This window comes from Gallus gallus, chromosome 8, assembly GCF_016699485.2.
Source record: "Gallus gallus isolate bGalGal1 chromosome 8, bGalGal1.mat.broiler.GRCg7b, whole genome shotgun sequence".
NCBI lineage: Eukaryota > Metazoa > Chordata > Aves > Galliformes > Phasianidae > Gallus > Gallus gallus.
In genome coordinates this window covers 15,678,338-15,698,298 of record NC_052539.1, presented here as the reverse complement: position 1 = coordinate 15,698,298, position 19,961 = coordinate 15,678,338, and the positions used below count along the sequence as shown (strand labels likewise).

Here is a 19,961-nt window from a genome sequence, read left to right as displayed (position 1 = left end):
AAAGAGCGTTGTTTGCTTGATTATTTCTGCTGACTCAGAAAATGATCTTGACTGAATTTGACATAAAATAAACAAAAGATCATAGATCACCTGCAAAGATACAAGGAAGTAAATTGTATTTTTGTGATGGCAATGAGATACAAGCATTTCTTCCTGAAGAATGCAACCAACTTAACCAATCATTTCTCAATGTACTTATGGAGATCAAAGTCTTCTTACAAACTGTTATGCCTCTCTTGGCTCCAAAAGCGTTTGTATAAATAGGACCAACAATCCACTGTTTTTCTAACCACAGATGTGGGGACAGGGACAAATAATGGGTGTGTTTAGGAGTTTGATATTTTTGCTGTCTTTTCAGCTCCTGCATGTGGCAAAAGGCTCCATGGTGAAGCTAAATGAGAGCGGCTATGAGGATTTGGTTGTTGCAATTAATCCCAGCGTGACAGAAGATGCCAACATCATCCTGAACACAAAGGTAAGAACACACACATGTCCACAAACTGATTTTCAGTAGTTAGGAATGCCTTGACTTTTTCTACTTTGAAAGTAGCATAAGTCCCATTCATGTTAGTAGGTTTTGAATTAATAATGAATGAAGCCCAGAGTTACCAAACTAGTCATTTCTTATTTGCTTTGCCATATTTTGCTGTTACAAAGGGCACTAATTTCTTAAGACAGTGCTGTATACAGAGATATTTCTGTTTGAAGACAGGCTGAAATTCTATAAAGTAGCTTTCCAAATTATCTTTACCTGAAAGAATGTCCTATGAATTTTTTAATAGTCACTGGTTATACTATAATGTGTTATTAGCATTACATTATACTATGTATACATTAGCATAACATTATACTATAATGTGTTATTAGTCTTCCTAATGCTCTGCTTAAAATTGTAAAGGAAGAAGAAGAAAAAATGTTAGATTTAGTGGTATTTCTGGCTTTAACTTCCATTGCAATCCACATAGATGCTTCAGTGGATCAATTTTCCAGGAGTAGGATGCTGGCCAGGTTCCAAAGCAACAAAATTGTTTCAACAAAGTCAAGTTATTTTGGAAAAAAACTGCTGAATAGGATACATATTCTGACAAACATTCCAGGTTTTGCATTATGGCTAATGCCTTCTATACCCTGAAGTAGGACTATCGCCATCCCATGTCAGTTCTAAAATCAAGTATGAAGGATACCATCTTTTGGTTAGGCATAAAGTTTATAAAATTTCCAGACTTCTTTCACCTGATGAGTACAGGTTTACATGAAGCAACAGCAGATGTGATAGCTCACTTGTTACTCTGAGTCATTGACTGTCCCCTTATTTAGCAATAAATGGAGTTTGGATCATTCAATTTTCACTGACAGGCAACCAAAAGTTTTTTTAGGATAGAAGTGTGCAAGTAATGGTTACTGTTTGTGTAAGATATCTATCATCTGATAAATTAGCAGTGCTGTCAGTATTATGAGAACTTGCTCTGATATTCTTCCTTCAGATCCTTTGAACCATTTAAGTACACTGTTCTGCCTGCAGAGCAGACAAAGGTTGGTGTGGGGACAGCTGAAGTATCATATCTCATTACTGCTCAGCTTGTCGTGGGGTTATCACTGACCACCACCCTCAGTCCTGGCAAACTGAATGTCTACAAGAAATCTCCTTTGTCTTAATTTTGTGTGTGTATAACATGGATATTTGCAAATGCTGTCAAGCCAGTATTAATTTAAGGGCAAAATTCTTGAATTCAGTAATTTTTATCTCACATGAAGGCTAGAGTGTAAATTTTATCACAGTCTCTGATTAAGAGGAGGATTAGAGAACTGTTGAGAGAATCCAAGAACTACAACTAAGGTTTTGTGGTTTCTTCATTCCTTTTTTTTTCTTAGTAAAGACTGCAGTGCTTTCTTAGTTTTGTATTATGTACTCAGTTCTGCTTTATCCTACTGCTACTTTCTGACTAGGCTGAAGTATTCAGTGCATGAACAGTCAAACTTTAAATATTAATGTGGATATTGATGTGTTTTCTTTCATTCTCTAGGCAATGATCAAAGATGCTTCTAATTATTTGTTTGAAGCTACAAAACATCGATTTTTCTTCAAGTCTGTAAAAATTATACTCCCTAAAACATGGAAGAAAAACAGCACCTATTCAAGATTAAAAACAGAATCATATAACAAGGTATGATGTAGAGAACCGCTTATGATTAGAACCACAAGAAAAATCAAGACTGATAAGGCTACATTATGAACCACAGCAAAAGTTATGACAAATCCTGGAAGTTCTTACTCAGAAGAAGAGCTAGTGGGAATGTTGATAGGAAGAAAATAGTTGCAGGACTTCATTTATCACCTAAAGGATCACCTAAACCTTCTCTACATCAACATTACAAATGCCTTTGGTCTTGCTGTTTCAGGCAGATGTCATCATAGCAGACCCTTATTTGAAATACGGAGATGACCCCTATACCTTACAGTATGGAGGATGTGCAATGAAAGGACGATACATCCATTTCACACCCAACTTCTTGTTAGATAGCAGCATGATTAAAGTTTATGGAGAAAGAGGTAATGCTACAATTTAATTTAATTTCCTGCTTTATTATTAATATGAAATGGCCAATATGTTTTTAATTCAATTTTGCCTAACTGAAAAAACTTGGAAAAGAGACACTTTTTTGGAAGTAGTGAATACCTGTAAGATATTTCAAGCTAAATATTCAAGCAGTGGATCCAGAAGTTGTTAAATTCTTCAAAAACCTTAAGAAAAGGTTAATCTTCTGCATTTAACTATTGCTATTAGCAGTAGCCATCCTTTTATGAGCACTTAGTGAGCAAAATGTCTAGTGTCCATACACATGATTTTGTACTATTGTGACAAAAATATGGAGGTTTGCTGCCCAGTGGGATAGAGTTCACAAAGAAATGATTTTCCTCATCTGATGTTTGCCAGTTTGGAAAAAAAACCTGTCTTTATAATAATGCCTGCATTTCTATAAGATTGATATGGAAAACAGTTTGAGTCTTACTTACTAAATTGTTGCCTTCCTATTAGATGACTGACATCATCTACCTGGACTTGTAGAAAGCATTAGATATTGTCTCACAAGAAATTCTTATATTTAAAATGAAGAGATGTGGATTTGACAGGTACTGAATGCATATGGAATATATTGTCTGTTGGTCATATTCCAAGTATTGCAGCCAATGGCTCTCTGCCCAGGTGGTGACCAGTGATGACTGGTGTCCTTCAGAGTTTTAATTGGGACTGGTATCATTTAACATCTTTAGTGACACGGACAGTAGGATTGAGTGCACCCTCAGCAAGTTTACAGATGATACTAAGCTGAGTGGTGTGGTTGACTCAACACTGGAGGCAAGGGTTGCCATCCAGAAGGACTTTGACAGGCTTGAAAGGTGTGCCCACGTGAACCTCTTGAAGTTTAACAAGGCCAATTGCAAGTTCCTGCACCTGCAATCTGAGCATGCAAGCTGGGCAATGAATTGATTGAGAACAGTCCTGAGAAGAAGGACTTGGGGGCATTGGTGGACAAAAAACTGAATATGAGCCAGCAGTGTACCCTTGCAGTTCAGAAAGCCAACTGTATCCTGGGTTGCATCAAAAGAAATGTAGCCAGCAAGATGAGGAAATGATTCTCTCCTTCTACTCTGCCCTTGTGAGCCTCCACTTGCAGTACTGCATCAAGGCTTGGGACCCCCAAGACAAGAAATATGTGGAGCTCCTGTGGTGAGTCCAGAAGAGGCCACAGAGATGATCAGAGGGCTGAAGCACCTCTCAAATGGAGCAAGACTGAGGGAGCTGGGGTTGTTTAGCCTGAGAAGATGCCAAGAAGACAGCATTACTTCCTTCCAATACCTAAAGGGGCCTACAGGATATGTGGGGTGGGACCCTTCGTCAGGGAGTGTAGTCATAGCACAAGGTTTTAAACAGAAAGAGGGTAGGTTTAGATTCAATACAGTGAGAAATTTTTTACTCAAAGGGTGGTGAGGCACTGGCACAGGCTGCCCAGAGAAGTTGTGGATGCTCCATCCCTGGAAGTGTTCAAGACCAGGCTGGATGGAGCCCTCAGCAGTCTGATCTAGTGGGTGGTGTCCTTGATACGGCAGGGGTCAGAATGAGATGAGATCTCTTCTAACCTGTTTTCTGTGATTCTATGACTTCTGCCTCAAGGAAAAATTATTATCCCCCTTGCTTAACTATTTCACAATCTTCTATTAATATCTGAGGTAAGAATTATTTTATGTCCTTAAAATTTAAAAGAAAAATGCTGGGTATGTTTTAAACTGTTTTAGTTTGAATGTGTACATATTATTGCTTTTCAACAGGTAGAGTTTTTGTCCATGAGTGGGCTCACCTTCGGTGGGGTGTGTTTGACGAATATAATAACGACGCACCTTTTTATGTTTCTGAAAATGCACGTGTTGAACCAACAAGGTATCATATTTCATTTTTCTGCTTTTACATTGCACTCTTTCAAAGATTTTAAAAATGGTTTCAATATTATTGTAATTTGTGCTAAGTTATTACCTTGTATTGTTTCTGCAATCTGTTCGTATCATTAAAAGATGCTTATTCAGCATGGTCTGTTGCCTGCCCTGTGACCCAGAAAGCAACAGCTCCCTTTAGTGCTGTTTTGTAGCAGCACTGTTCTATAGCTCAGGCTGGATAATCTTTTGCTCCATGTGCAACTGCAGACTTTAGTCACCATTGGTTATATACCTAAGATAATCTTATTAAATAGCAGTTATTAACACAGAAATTCCCTAGTGAAATCTCTGTGATTTTAAACAGCTTCTACAAAGGAAGACACTAACAGCATGGACATAAAGAATTAGTTCAAGCTTTCCTTCTTTTCTAGTCCAGACACATCAACACAGTCTATTGCACTGCAACTATTAGCAGAATAACTTTTGTTCGTAGCCTACAAATATCACAAGAAATTTATCAACTCATCAGCAGAAGCCCATAAGTATTTTATGATTACAAACTCTTCCAGGTTAGTTTAAGGACTCTTCCAGGAATAGAGATTGTCTATCTGTGTACTTGTGTGGTGTTTAGGACCATGCTGTGCCAATGGCAATTTGTCTTCAGGCAGGCAAAATTTTGGAAAATAACCATTTATGGATTACGTGTAGATTACCAGTCCTGCCCACTTTCTCTTCCCCTAGGTGTTCAGCTGGTGTCACTGGTAAACCTGTATTCCGAAACTGCAATGGAAACCAGTGTACGACAAGAGAATGCCAATATGATGGTCAGCTATATGAAGCTGGATGTGTATTTGTACCGGATCTCAATCAAAACAGCAAAAATTCTATTATGTATATGCAGTCCTTACCTTCTGTAAGTATTATTAACTCTTTCTGGGGTGAGAATTTAGCAATAGTAGTCAATAAATGATTAGTTATGCTTCTTTGATTAATTTCTGCCTATTTTAATGAATATGAATGATTCTGTCATTCTTAATAGGCTCAGTTCCAAAGGACAACTGCTGTACAAAGCAGCTATTGGAACTGATCTGATGGATGTTTTATGTCAGTGAGGGTGACATTCACTGAAATCTCAGCACCCTTCTTGCTTCTCTTTTGGAAAATCAGATCAGTGGGCATATGAGTGAAGCATTCTTGCCAAATGCCTTGGCCATAAGATAACTGTTAAAGAATTCTTTTTTACACTTCATTGCAGAGCAATCTTATCTTTCTTCTTGTGTATTAACATCCTGTTTGGCCAGGCACCATGGCACACAGAAAGGTCACTGGAGAAGTCTTTGTGTGTCCTGGCTCCCATCACGAACTTCATATTTTCTGAAAAGCTTTCTTATACTCAAACTTTTGGGTTAATAACTCTTACAAATTTCAATCCAACATTTTAGGTGGTTGAATTCTGTGATAAAAATACTCATAATTCTGAGGCTCCAAATATGCAGAATAAGATGTGCAACTACAAAAGCACATGGGAAATAATCATGGAATCTGATGACTTTCGCAACTCATCTGTTGTTAATAGCCTTGTACCCCCCTTCGAGACTACCTTCGAGCTACTGCAGACTCAAGACAGAGCAGTCTCATTAGTATTGGATGTTTCTGGGAGCATGAACACGGTAAGAATAAACATTTTACAAGCAAATTTGTGCAAAAATTGTAAGAAGCAAAAAGAAGTTACAAAAGTAAAATTATTTTTAGTCAATTCAGTCATTAACTATTTAGGTTGCAGTATATCAACAGATCAGATTTTCCTGCATTTTGTCCATAGTTAAAGCTTTTCAGAAGAGACTACATTCTAAAGTTATTGTTTTTTATTCACAAACAGAATAACCGCATCACAAATCTCCGTACTGCTGCAGAAGTGTTTCTAATCCAAATTATTGAAATCGGCTCCAGGGTTGGAATTGTCACATTTGAATCTTCTGCATATGAAAAAAGTCCTTTGTTACAAATAACCAGTGTTGCAACACGTCAAAGACTTGTTCAGAATTTGCCTACAACTGCTGGTGGAGGAACCAAAATCTGTGCAGGCATTGAGAAAGGACTGGAGGTAAAGTACAGTGTTCTCCTTCAGAGGAGAGCCACAAAGATGATCAGAGGGCTTGAGCACCTCTCCTATAGAAAAGGCAGAGAGAGCTGGGGCTTTTCAGCCTACAGAAGAGAAGGCTTCTGGAGCACCTTACAGTGGCCTGCCACTACCCAGGGAGGGGCCTACTGGAAAGATGAGGAGGGAATTTTTATAAGAGTATGTAGTGACAGAACAGGGGGAATGGCTTTAAACTGGAAGAGGGTAAATTTAGACTAGATATTAGGAAGAAATCCTTTTCTGTGAGGGTGGTGAGACACTGGAACAGGTTGCCCAGTAAGGTTGTGGATGCTCCCTCCCTGGAGGCGTTCAAGGCCAGGCTGGATGGGGCCTTGAACAACCTGGTCTAGTGAGAGGTGTCCTACCCTATGGCAGGGGGGTTGGAACTAGATAATCTTAAAAGTCCCTTCCAACCCAAACCTATGATTCTATAATTGAATATTTACTAAATCTAAGCAATTATATATTGCAATATCAATTGCAAGAATATTGAAACAGCTTTACTGTTAAACAAAAATTCAAACACTGCTTAAAGAGGAAATTAGTCTTACATTTGAAGATAACAGTTCTAGATTTGTACATTAACTTCATTCTGGAATAAGCAGGTATTTAAAAGTTATTCATCTGTTTGTATCTCACTATCTATTCTTTTTCTTTAATGCAGATAATTACCAATGCAATTGGTACAACATACGGTTCAGAAATTGTGTTACTGACAGATGGAGAGGATTCAACTATGTCACTTTGCCGTGAAAAAGTGAAAGAAAGCGGGGCAATAATTCATACCATTGCACTGGGTCCATCAGCAGCAAAAGAACTAGAAGAATTTTCAAATATCACAGGTAAATAAGTGAACTCTTTCACCGGCATTCACAGTCATGTATGAAAATATCAAAGCATAGCAATTCACTGGTTTGGAAAAAAATAAATTAATTTGATTTGTAATAAATCTAAAACACATAATTTTAAGGAAATCTGGTTTTCATGACAGGCTTTTTTAATGCAAACAAGCAAAACTCTTTAGATACACAGTTCTGCTTTAAGAGTTGCCTTGATTTGAAGAATACAATAACACAAAAGCGTCCTGTTAATGAGGAGATGTAATTATGATATTCTTGGGTAGCACATAAAATGTAGTGTTCTGCAATTACCTGAATTTTATTTCTGGCATAGTATGTAATGGCTGGAACTCTCTGCATTCTTGAACTTACAAGCATTTTTTAAACTATATACAGAACAAAACTTTTCTCTAGCTTTTGCTACTGAATGCACTGGCTAGGAAACTGTAGATGCCATGACTGAGCTTGTCATGAGGCAGCAGAGCTGTCAGCTGAGCTGGACATAGTTTTGAAACAAGCATTTAAAACTATTCATAGGGGTGTTGTTTCATGCTACAACACCTGCAACATGCTGTGGAGGATGGAAGACTCCTTGCATAGCTCTAGAAAGCGATCTGACTATCAGAAAGTATGGTGAATAAATATTCTTATTTGAGAGGCGCACATGCTGTGCATATTCAGGTCCGTAGCCACTTGTAGAGTCCCTGGAGCTCAGCAATCAGTCTCTCCCTGACTCTGGGAGGATGAGACACGGCTCCAGAACCAATCACACTAGGAAAAGTCTCAAAATGTTGTACTTCATGCTATGCTGCAAGGAGTCATTTTTAAGTTGAGAGATAAGATGAGCTTGTCACACAAGCCAGAACAGATATTTTCATGAATTTACTGTAATACAAGTATTAACACATTAAAAAAAAAAGATGCATTTCATTTTCTGGTTTGTTAACAAATTGTCTATCTCATTAGAACATTTGGTACCAGAAGTCATATAAAAATTGGCATTTTTAGAGTATAAATTGGTATTACTGAATTTTTTACTCTTGTGTTTCAGGGGGTTTACAACTTTATGCTGTAGATGTAGATGTCCCCAGTAAACTAGTGGAAGCATTCAGTGAAATTACTACAGGAAGTGGCGATATTTCTGAACAATCTATTCAGGTCTGGATTTCAACACTTCTTTTATCTCCTATGCATTTAGTTGATCAGTAATTGAGCAAAGTTAGATACTAATGATCCTAAACTAATAGTGGCTCAAATTAAAAGTAGTATCAAACACAATTTTTAGTCATCAGCTACAGTTACAGTGAAATCAATTTATTGCCTTGAATTGACACTTCTGCCCCACTTATATAGAAGAAACCAAAATTAAGTTCATGACAGGCTATTTTCTAATTGCAGATTTAATTGTCATACTTACTAAATAGCAATAAGACAATTTTTTTCTCTCTCATAGCTCGAAAGCAAAGACCAAGAAGTTGTTTCTTCAGGATGGATAAATAGTACTGTGACCATTGACAAAACTGTGGGAAATGACACTTTCTTTGTCTTTTCATGGAGCAAAAAACAACCACTTTTCTTTGTGAGGGACCCCAAAGGAAAAGAATATGGAAGCTCAGACTTCACAATTGACAGCTCAAATTTAAAAACAGCTAGACTCAGTATAAACGGCACTGCAGAGGTAAAGACAGAATGAATTTTTGTTTGTTTATGAATTAATATTTCCTGTAAAGAAGCATAGTGCTTTTCTTTTCTTTTTTTCCTTCATAATGTTTTAAATATTTTTATATTTTAATTGCAGGTGGGAGATTGGCATTATTACATTCAAAATGTTGCTACAGTACAAAATATATCAGTAACAGTTACCTCTCGAGCAGCCTCTTCTGATGTTTCTCCTGTGATCTTGCAAGCCTACATGGAGAGGGCAAATATAGCACCTAATCCAGTTGTTGTTTATGCAGAGGTTAGCCAAAACTTCTTGCCTGTTCTTGGTGCAACAGTGATAGCCACCATAGAGAAGGATGGTGCTACTGCAGTAAGCCTTCCTCTTTTTGATAATGGCGCAGGTAAGAATCCACATACACAGTAAAATCTTTGCATTTATGCATCTTGGAATCCAAATCTGTGTTACCATCAGACTTACCATGTTGTATCATACTATGGTGATATCTTTAATCAGTGCAAAAATAAAAAAGTAGAAGAGAGAAACCTACAGTTTTAAGACAGAAGTAGGCTGCAAGACTTTTGTTTGGTGGGCAGAACAAATAAATGAGCCTTACACTGAAAAATCAGCACATCTTTACTGTGTTCCTATTGTGAAAGCAGGAGAACTGAGGATGGTAGAAGGTAAACTGCTCATATCCACTTTTGTTTCATGCAACCACCTGACCTCAAGTGGGAAGGTAAAAAGAAAGCCATCTGTTTTGTTAGTCCATCTCATATTCTGTGAAGATGGACAACAACCTTAATATTAGCTCACCAAAAAACAGCAATATCTCTTTTGCATGTTTAAATAAATGCATTATTATTTTTTTTAATTACTTTTTCTTAGAGCAATAGCTTGACATTCTGGAACTCAGCAACCCTTCATCTCTTTTTATCTTTCCTTTTTCCTTTTCTCTGTTAGTATTCTCACCAGTGGTGCAGACTTGTAGCTTTATGAGTTCAACAGTAGTCAGTAGCATCATCTCATTCTGACCTGGTTTTTACACTGCCATACTTAGAAATATAATACCATTTTGATGGATTATCTTGTGTTTCTTAAACACCATCTCTATTCTGAACCAGTGAGATTATTTTTCAAATTGCTGCTAAGATTAGAATAGTTAGCTTGGGTGCCACCAGCAGACCATTTACCGCAGCAACTCTGCAAGTTCACATAAAGAAACTTTTCATGATGAAATCCTGGCCAAAGGTCATTATGCTGTTGTTTTGGTGTGTTTTGTTTTGTTTTGTTTGTTTGTTTTTTGTTTGTTTTTGTCAATTTAAAGATGCTTTACCCAGTAGATGAACACTGAATATTAAGGTAGTGGTTACAGATGGTAACAAGAGGTTTACCTAGTTAAAAGTGTTAATACAAAGTGGTTCTTTTAAGCAAAATACATTTAAAATACAGATTATTACTGTGGGACAGTACCTGCTTTTAAAGACGTCTGCAATAAAAAACACTGTCAGGTTTTCTGCATTGTAATGTTTAGGTTTTATATTTCTGTATGAACTAACCTCATTTACCAGCAGGTATCTTCTTCTAGACATTAATTCTCTATAATTTAATACGAAGGTGCTGATATGACCAAGAATGATGGAATCTACTCAAGGTACTTTACTTCTTTAAGTGGTGATGGAAGATACAGTCTAAAAGTGAGTGCCCAAGGGAGAGATCAAACCATCAGACTTGGCCGTAGGCAAAATAGAGCCTTGTATGTACCAGGCTACATAGAAAATGGTAAGGATATTTGTTAAATAGACAGTTATCCATGTGTGTGGGGATCAAAAAATATAGCAAGTGGGATTATTTAGATTCACAATAATAATTCTTAATCTTAATAGATGTTCCACCTATCATTTTTACTACAAACAAAGCAAATCCCCTCCAACTATTGTTTCCTATGTACAGGAATAATGTAAATTATTGTCACTAATCTAAAATAATATTTTTTCTTGCTGCCATGAAAGGATAAATATTGCTCATATTCTGTATGTCAGCAGCTCAGAAGAAAAATTTCCACAGTTCTTCTGAGATTTTAAAATGGGTTTTGGGCATAAATGCATTCAACGTGCAATGTTAGTACACAAATTAATGCTGGTAGAAAATGTCACTTATGTATTCTGTTGGTTTTTTTTAGTACTTTTCCATTTTAATGCTAAAGATGCTCTAGTTGTTGAAAATTAATATTCACACACGTTTATATAGTAAAATTTAGAAGAATCAACATAAAAGATTGTCTAAAAATCTCACCAAGTATGTGTAGGAAGAGATGGAAAGAACCAATTTATTACAGCCAACATATACAACCTGCTTTACTAATCACAGAATCATAGAATGGCCTTGGTTGAAAAGGACCACGGTGATCATCTAGTTTCAACCCCCCTGCTATGTGTAGGGTCGCCAACCACTAGACCAGGCTGCCCAGAGCCACATCCAGCCTGGCCTTGAATGCCTCCAGGGATGGGGCATCCACAACCTCCTTGGGCAACCTATTCCAGTGTGTCACTGTCTTCTGAGTGAAAAACTCCCTCCTAATATCTAACCTAAATCTCCACTGTCTCAGTTTAAAACCATAGTATCATTTCCAGTTTCTAAACGTTTCAGAATTTTCCAACTGTTTGAATTTCCTAAATACTACATTCAGCATTCTGAGATCATCTTATTTGCTGTCTTTACCTCACCAACTTTCTATTAAATTTGAATAAGGAAAATAAAAGTTATGAGATGAGGTAAAAAGATACAGTGAAAATAAAAAGAAATGTAGATCAGAATTTTATCATGGTGAAAGTTGAAAAATTTTTCAAATAGGTGAAATTCAGATGAATGCACCGAGACCTGAATTGGCTGATGAAGAGATCCAAGCTAATCTGGGAAGTTTCAGCAGAACTTCAACAAGTTCTTTTAAACTGGACAACTCTGGAATTTCACCAACAAGTTCTCCACAAGGTTTTCCACCCTGTAAAATTACAGACCTCAATGCTTATATAGAAAATGAAACAGTAGTGTTGACTTGGACGGCTCCAGGAGGTGACTTTGACAGTGGAAAAGGTGAGTAAGATACTTCATGGAATCAGATTGATCCTCCTGTCCTAACAGACATGCCCTAAGGACCAGCAGTCAGATATGAGGACTACATCTTTCCCACCAGAAAATGGAACCATATAGAAAGTTGTCTTGTTGCATGTTTTAGTTCTCCTTATTTTTTTTTCACATTAAAAAAACATGCAAACAAATGAAAAAGAAATAAAGCAAGGAGTATTATTATCAAAAAGGCAAATAAATAAACTAAAATAAAACCACAGGACACTTTAGTAAAAGGTCTTAATCCGTGATTGTGCACAGTTTAAGAAAGAAAAAAGAGAAAATCAATGAGATTGGTACAACATGCACAGTCTAAAGCTTTACTATATGCACAGAAATACAGTAACATTCTAACCAAAATAATCTCTTTCATCCCAAGTATACTACATGGGGATAAGGAAAACTAATGCACAAACATTTCTTTGTGTAAACTAGAGACTATGTGTTCGAACGTACAGTTATGTACATTATGATTTCAGGTTTACATCTTACACTTATCTGAAACTGTCCAATAAGAAACCCCACAAGGAAAAAAATCTCTCTTTAAAAAAAAAATTTTTAATCCCAACTTCTTTTACGCAGCTGTTTTATAGTTAAAATGATCAGTCACTGCACTGTAGCTTAAGGCAGCACTGTATTAGTTAAAGCAAATCCTTACTGGTTTGGAGCTGGGCATATCATACGCATCTCTATTATCTAAACAGTAAAAGAGGTATCTGTAAGAGGAAGAGAGAGGGAGGACGGGGAAGTCTTGAAAAGCTACAACCTTGACACAGAAACAGTAGAATCCCCCCAAAACTAGTTGAACACATGCATAGCAACATAACTACAGGTATACTGATTGCAGACAAACAGGAGAATCATTCTATGTCTGTCACATTTTTTTGACATCAAAACCTCGTTCTGAGAGAGAACACAGGCCAAATGCAGCACAGACTTCTGTTATATACATATATTTTTTAATTGCTGTTTTTCTTTGAATAGCAGAATATAGTCCTTGCAAAGCTAAGAATATTGATGAAACAATGTTCTTAAGGGCAGTTAAAGGAAGGAGTTTCCAGACTTGGCAAAAACAGACTCTTGATGCTACAAAGTGAGGGTTAGCAGCAATCCTGTCTATCACCCATGCTAAGCAATGCAGTCCATAGTAAAACAGGAATTTTTCCAAAATAGTTCTAGAAGTTTGATACTGTCACCTCAAGCAGGGATATTAAAACATCTGTATTAATTTGTTTTTACATGTACTCTTTTTCCCCTAGCTGATCACTACATAATAAAAAGTAGTGCAAATCTTTGGAATCTAAGAGATGGATTTGAAAATGCTACTTCTGTGAATTCCTCTCATCTCGCACCTCAGGAGGCTGGTAGCACAGAAACATTGACATTTAAACCAGAACATTTGACAATAGAAAATGGTACCGTAATCTACATTGCCATACGTGCTGTTGATGATACAAACTTGACTTCAGATACGTCTAATATAGCAAAGGCCACATGGTTCGTTCCTCCGAAAGCATCTGTGCCTTCAGATGATGAAGGCAACACCAGTGACGGTGTTAACATTGCAGTAATAGTGGCAGTTGTAGCTGGATGTGTAGTACTTGTCTGTATTATTGTAAGTTCAACTGTGTGTATTTTACAAAACAAAAAGAAAAGAAAGGATCGTGCAATCAGAATGTAACACTATTGGTAAAATGATTTAAAAAAAGAAAAAAAAAAGAAAGGAATATAGAGTAATTTTTGCTATATGTAAGTTTCAAAGCAGAGGAAAGTAATTTAATGTGTGTGCTTATTTTAAGCAGATATGTATTTGTCTTTTTGACTGTCTTACAGATTTTCAAAAGCATGCATTAAATATATGTACTTTAATTTCTTTCTATGCAATAAACATGTGTACTTTAATTTCTTTCTATGCAACATAAGTACTTCACTCTTCTCTTGGGAGACCTTTCCAGTATGGTGTGCTTTATTTTTGTGTTAAATAAAGAAGAGAAAGGAAAATGATACATTTTATTTTATTTTATTTTATTTTATTTTATTTTATTTTATTTTATTTTATATATATTTTCCTGTTTTTATTTTGCACACAATAGCCAAGTAGGGCAAATTGCAAAAAGAAGTCAGAAACTGTTTCAGATAGTGCTATATGACTTCCTACATATCTTTTACAAGATAGACTTAATTAGCCAAGCACAGAAGTATTTACCTGCAGTCTATTTATTTTAAATATACATATATTTAAATATGTATATTTTCGGGTGTGTTGGAGAGTTAAATATGTCACAGAATCACAGAGTTGCAGGAGTTGGAAGGGATCAAAGAGTCCAACCCCCCACTAAAGCACGTTCCCTACAGCAGTTTGCAATGGCAGGTGCCTAGGCCAGTATTGAATATCACCAAAGAAGGAGACTCCACCACCTCTCTGGGCAGCCTGTTCCAATGCTGTATCAGCTCCACTGTAAAAAACTTCTGCATATTTATGTGGAACTTCCTGTGTTCCAGTTTTTGGCCATTGCTCCTTGTCCTGTCACTATACACCACTGAAAACCATCTGACCTCATCCAGTTGCCTCCCACACTTTAGATATTTATAAACATAGATCAGATCTCCTCTCAGTCTTCTCTTCTCCAGGCTGAATATCCCCGGCTCTCTCAGCCTTTGCTCATAGAGGAGATGCTCCAGGCTCTTTATCATCTTTGTTGCCCTCTGCTGGACTCCTTCTAGGAGATCCCTTTCTTATTTTGAACTGGGGAGCCCAGAAGCGTACACAGTACTCCAGACGTGGCCTCACTGGGGCAGAATAGAGGGGGAGGATCACATCCCTTCACCTGCTGGCCATACCCTTTTTAAACCAACACTCTTTTTAATGCACCCAATACTTCCAGAATGAGAGTATAACTACTTTCAGAATAAGAGTTACAGAATGTATGCAAATGAGAACATGGAAAATGTTCTTAAGTGGAGACTAATGAGAGCTATAAAATAGGAGCCAGGAAAAGCTTTTACATAACAGTAGGTAACTTAAAAGCTTAATCCACAAGTTCTGCTTTTTCATTATCTAGTGCCCAATTCTTTTTTTTTTTTTTTTTTTTTTTTGTGAATTTCTGTACTTCTACACAGTGCTGTTTCTTAATGAGCCTTATTATTGGATGCATTTTCAGATCTAAACTTCAATTTCCTCAAGCGATAACAAATGTTTCAATTTCAGGTAATATCAAGGCAGCAATAGCACCCACATTTTAGAGAATAGATTTCTTTGGAGAAAAGGGTCAGAAATAAAAGGGCTATTTAATGATATTAGTTCTCTTAAATAGCTTTTCAGTCAGCAAATGTCTATTTTCCAGATGTTTTTCCCTTCGGTTGCTTCTCAAGGATCTTCTCATTCCCTGAAGTATTTCTATGGCTGCTGCTACAAGTTCTTTCGTAGGAACTACATCACACAGTCGGAATAAACAGGTTGCAGTACTGTTTCTGGAACTGTTTCCTGGCATTATGTAAAAATATTACAGAACTTACACATAAAATCTTCGTGATCCAAGACAATTCACCTGGGGCACCCAATCCTACCAGCCCAGTGAGCAGAGCTGAAATAGACTATCGTGTGGTGACACTGACATCTAGTGGGCTCTAACAACACTTTCAGTTTTTCCAAATGTTCCTCAAAAGTTCTGGACAAAGCATGTCCCTCCGGGATGCTCTGACCATAACATAAACGCATGTTTGAAGGTAAAATTACATATGATTAATCCATGGTTGAATTTCTAATTTGAACATGGCTCTTAGTCTAAGAGAATGAAGAAGATTCATTTGAATTTTATAGGGAAGTGTCCAAAGCATTCAGTTCAAACACCGCAGCGCTCAGAGCCCACCTCCTGAACATCTCTTCAAGACAGACACATTTTGCTTTTTCATCTTTCCAATGACAGGGTAAGACTTTTTTTACTTATTTTGATTATTACCTTTACACCAACAGTATATATATATACTCTAATGCTGCATGGGTTGGGATAATAATCACTGAGGAAACTGCCACACTCTGGTTCAGACTAGCTAGAAAAGATGTACTTCTTGAAGTCAAAAACATATAAGCTTTGTTCCCAAGTATGATCTTCCAATGTTCTTAAAATAATTTCAGCATCCTGCACAGTAGGCAGTAGACTTCACGTCACAGAGAAGTTTAGTTTAATTATTCCTGCATTACACGTGGCAAAACTGCAGTACCAAGTGATAAAGTGACTTTCCCACAGTCACCAGCAGGGAAATATTAGAGATGCAATTATATCCCCAGTCTGTTATTGGATAGTAAATAGGAGGACCCCCAGCATTTTCCTTTAATTTTTGTTTATGTGGGGGCCACTTCTGGCCTATAAAATTCTCTATACAATCTTCCTCTGGGTATAGTCTTTTCTAAGGCAGACAGTTGGAGTGTGGGACCAAATTATTATCTTGCCTGGGTAACAAAATAACCCACTATGGCTCCAGGAATTATGAAACTGTGAGGACAAAAATCACATAAACAGATTTTTCACGAAAGCCTAATTGTACACTAATGCAGTCCAGTTCTCTGAAATTGCAGGGCCTTGGGCTACTGACTGCTTTGCCAGTTGCTGTACGCAGTCATGATACAACTCCAGTCAACACAGTCAGGAGGGGCACAGCAACAGCTGCTATGAGGATCGGTGTAAGTGTGCACTAATGCGGAAAGGATCATTAATTCTTACTCAGAGAGCTGTAGTTTCTGAGTGTAAGCATACGGTTGAGAACAGCTGCTTTCTGGTTCTGACAAATCCAGTCCCCAGATTTTACACGAAAGTCTGACTGTACTTAGGCCAGACAGCTGGCTCTACCGATTTCATTATCTTTACTCAGTTATTATCAAACTAAACTCACAGTTGTTAATATTGGCACAGATGTACAAACACATAAACAAGTGCTCTTTCCTATTTCGGTAAAATACTTTTTGACCAATAAACTGAGAGAAGTTTTCAAAATGTTTCTTTACAGTGACATAAACTCATCTCTTATTTTTATATTATTATTACTTTATATTATCTTTTAACTACATTAATGAATGTTAAATCAAATTTACCTTTGGATTTCCACGCAGGTGTATTTGTGCACTTTGAAAATCTGGTTCAAGGAATGAAGCTATTCTTCAGAATGTTTGTTGATGTTCTGAAGGGATGTGACTGCTAATGTGTTGCCAGAACTCTGAATTTCCAGCTGCTCAACTGCATTAAAAGAGGATATAAATATATAAATATAAAGAAAATAACTATTTTTATTTATTTTATACCACAGTTGAATAGTCATGAGTAGAAAGGGAAATAGCACATACACTGGCAAAAGTGGTGACCTATGTAACTCAGTGTACTAAAGAGCTGAATGTGTGTGAATTTCAGCATGAGTTCTGTTACTGGGATGATACGTACTCCCAAAATACATTCATTTATCTTAATGTATTTTCACTATGATATAAACTAAATAAGGAGGCATTTTGGGGTGGTCTTTGAATTTAAATCTTTGTCTCCAAAGCCTTGATTTGAACATTAGTCTCCCACGAAGTCAGAACACTGTTTTCAAAAGTCAACATCCCTGCTGTCTATCCCACACCTCTGAAGGAGGACACTTGTTCTCCAGCACTGGTGAAGAGGTGAACATGCTGAGTCCTCAGCTGTTTGCAGCCTATTTTAGTGCAACTAGAGAGGGTATCTCTACATGCCTTACGTTCTTTGAATATACCTTCAGAACTCTCTAGGTCATTATCTAGCTCTTATAATGTCTGCACACAAGGTATGGCCCTCCTTGTCTGAACCAGGTATGTTGGTTTAAACAGTTTGTCCTGAACACTAGACTATAGGCCTTCAGAGTGTAGAGAATTTCAAGAAAGGGAGTAACTCTGTAGTGCTTTGGGAGTGGGAAAAGCCTATGGAAGTCAGGATTCCAGATTGCAATCCAATAACCAATTTTAGTCATACATTAGACTATCGTGAGTTAAAATGGGGAAAAACATATCCATACCAGGGTTGCTATATATGAAATATATAAACATGCAATAGAACAGATCTTCCTCTTTGGTAAGTGTGGCAACCCTTAGCCTGATGAGTTATTTTCTCCCTCTCACTCACATTGACTGCTTGTATATTTGATAAAAGAGGAAGGATGTCAATAGTAAGAACTGAAAGTAACATCCAATGCCCCACATATGTCAAACAGCCCATGTGTTAGGGTGGAAGTACTGTTTTAATAAATCATTTTCCTGAGAATTGGAGCTGTCATCTTTAGGGTTCTTGAGAAAAGAAATAACCAAAAGCAGACAATTCAAATCTTTCCAGAATGAAATCTACGGAAGAATCTACGGAAGCTTAAAGGATGGGACTCTTCTTCCACTTCCATCCAAGTAATGCTCAAAAGGAGAGCATTTTCAGAAGGAAAGAGCTGAGTTCCAAGACAACAATTTCCTCTCTGATAGGTGAGGTTCATGGGCAGCTGTGGGGTTCAAGGTTCAAGATCCCACAGCATTTTGTTCTGGTCTGAGCTGAGCCATGCCAGCTGTTGTGAATTCCAGACTATACACACTGCTCAGCCTAGGCTTTGCTGGGCTACATCTCCCTGAGGTGGTGCTTCTGCCTCAGCATCGGGCACTGCTGCTCTCAGCTGTTTGGCACCTCGTGGAACTCCACCACTGGAACTGCTGACAACACCAACGAAAAATCTGCAATTCAATAACTGCCTTTGTGTCTCCAAATTTAAAATCTGTAATGCTGCATTATCTCTTTGAAGAACAGACACTCACTAGAGCTTATTATGCTACTAGAACTTGGAAACATGCTTGCCACAAAGTTTTTATGTATTAACAGTTACACATGTACGCGTCTGTTATCTAAGTGACCCAAGAAGGGCTAAGGCACACACAGCAGCTTTCAGGCCCTCTCCTTAACAATACCGCGGCACAATGGGAGCTTCGCACAGCTTGGGCTGTTTTGGTTTTAGTTCCTGGAATCCGACCAGCACACAAGAAAGATTGTGCTGATCCTTACAGTTATTTCCTTGTTCTGGAGCTCACTTCCCGCCGTCATGCCTTAGGATTTCCTCCAGCCTTATCAAACACAGCCCAGGGTTACTTGCTGTGTGGGTTATGTTACCTGACTGAGTGACCGGGATCGCTTTCAAGTTGGCAATATTAACTCATTGCTACAAGACAACGCATTGTAAATCTGCTTCCTAACAGCCCACATCAAAGCTCTCCCTTCTCAGGCGTTCAAAAACCATGACGAGGGATGTTAAAACAGTGAAAATTATTAAAACTAGAGACTAGTTGCTTGCTCACCGACACCATGCTACGATACCGAAGGTACTTTCAATGAATGCCGTGGCACCTAGTGCTACTTGCAGCTGTGTCTGTACGTGGTTATCCAAACAAGACTGTTGAACTAGCAGCGCGTTCTGATCGGCTGCTCACAATTTCTTGGCCACTTCCCATTGTCACGCTCCACCCGCCTCACTTTTTTCATGAAGCCGAGCACGATTTGATTTACAAAGCCCCGGGCTCAAGAAACGGAACGAGTGGGCGGCAGCGACTCCCGGAAGGCGCACGCAGCGCGCGGTAACGGCGCTCACAGCTCGCCCTCAGGCGCGCGCCTCCAGCGGCGGGAAGAGCCGCGCGCAGCGGCCCGGCGCCTCCCTCACGGCGGCGCGAGGCGACCGCCGCCGTCACTTCGGCTGCCGATCCGGGCCCTGCGCCTGACGCCGCGGCCGCGGCCA

At 38.0% G+C, this 19,961-nt stretch overlaps 1 protein-coding gene and 1 long non-coding RNA gene across 2 annotated transcripts; one reads left to right on the top strand and one right to left on the bottom strand.

Moving 5' to 3' along the window:
• The first annotated feature begins 287 nt into the window (after positions 1–287).
• CLCA1 (chloride channel accessory 1) lies at positions 288–14,201 on the top strand. Its single transcript, XM_422360.8, has 14 exons — positions 288–475; positions 2,025–2,165; positions 2,401–2,551; positions 4,331–4,439; positions 5,174–5,345; positions 5,875–6,102; positions 6,312–6,536; positions 7,237–7,414; positions 8,463–8,569; positions 8,865–9,089; positions 9,210–9,474; positions 10,689–10,853; positions 11,925–12,164; positions 13,457–14,201. Exons 1-14 carry the CDS (start codon positions 296–298, stop codon positions 13,876–13,878), a joined length of 2,808 nt encoding a protein of 935 aa, XP_422360.3. The 5' UTR covers positions 288–295; the 3' UTR covers positions 13,879–14,201.
• Positions 14,202–15,266: 1,065 nt separating this feature from the next.
• Positions 15,267–19,929, bottom strand: LOC107053983. The gene is made up of 3 exons (XR_001467849.4): positions 19,528–19,929; positions 17,287–17,428; positions 15,267–15,681 (listed from the first exon to the last, which is right to left on the bottom strand). It is a non-coding gene; the product is annotated as an uncharacterized LOC107053983 (long non-coding RNA).
• Positions 19,930–19,961: the final 32 nt, after the last annotated feature.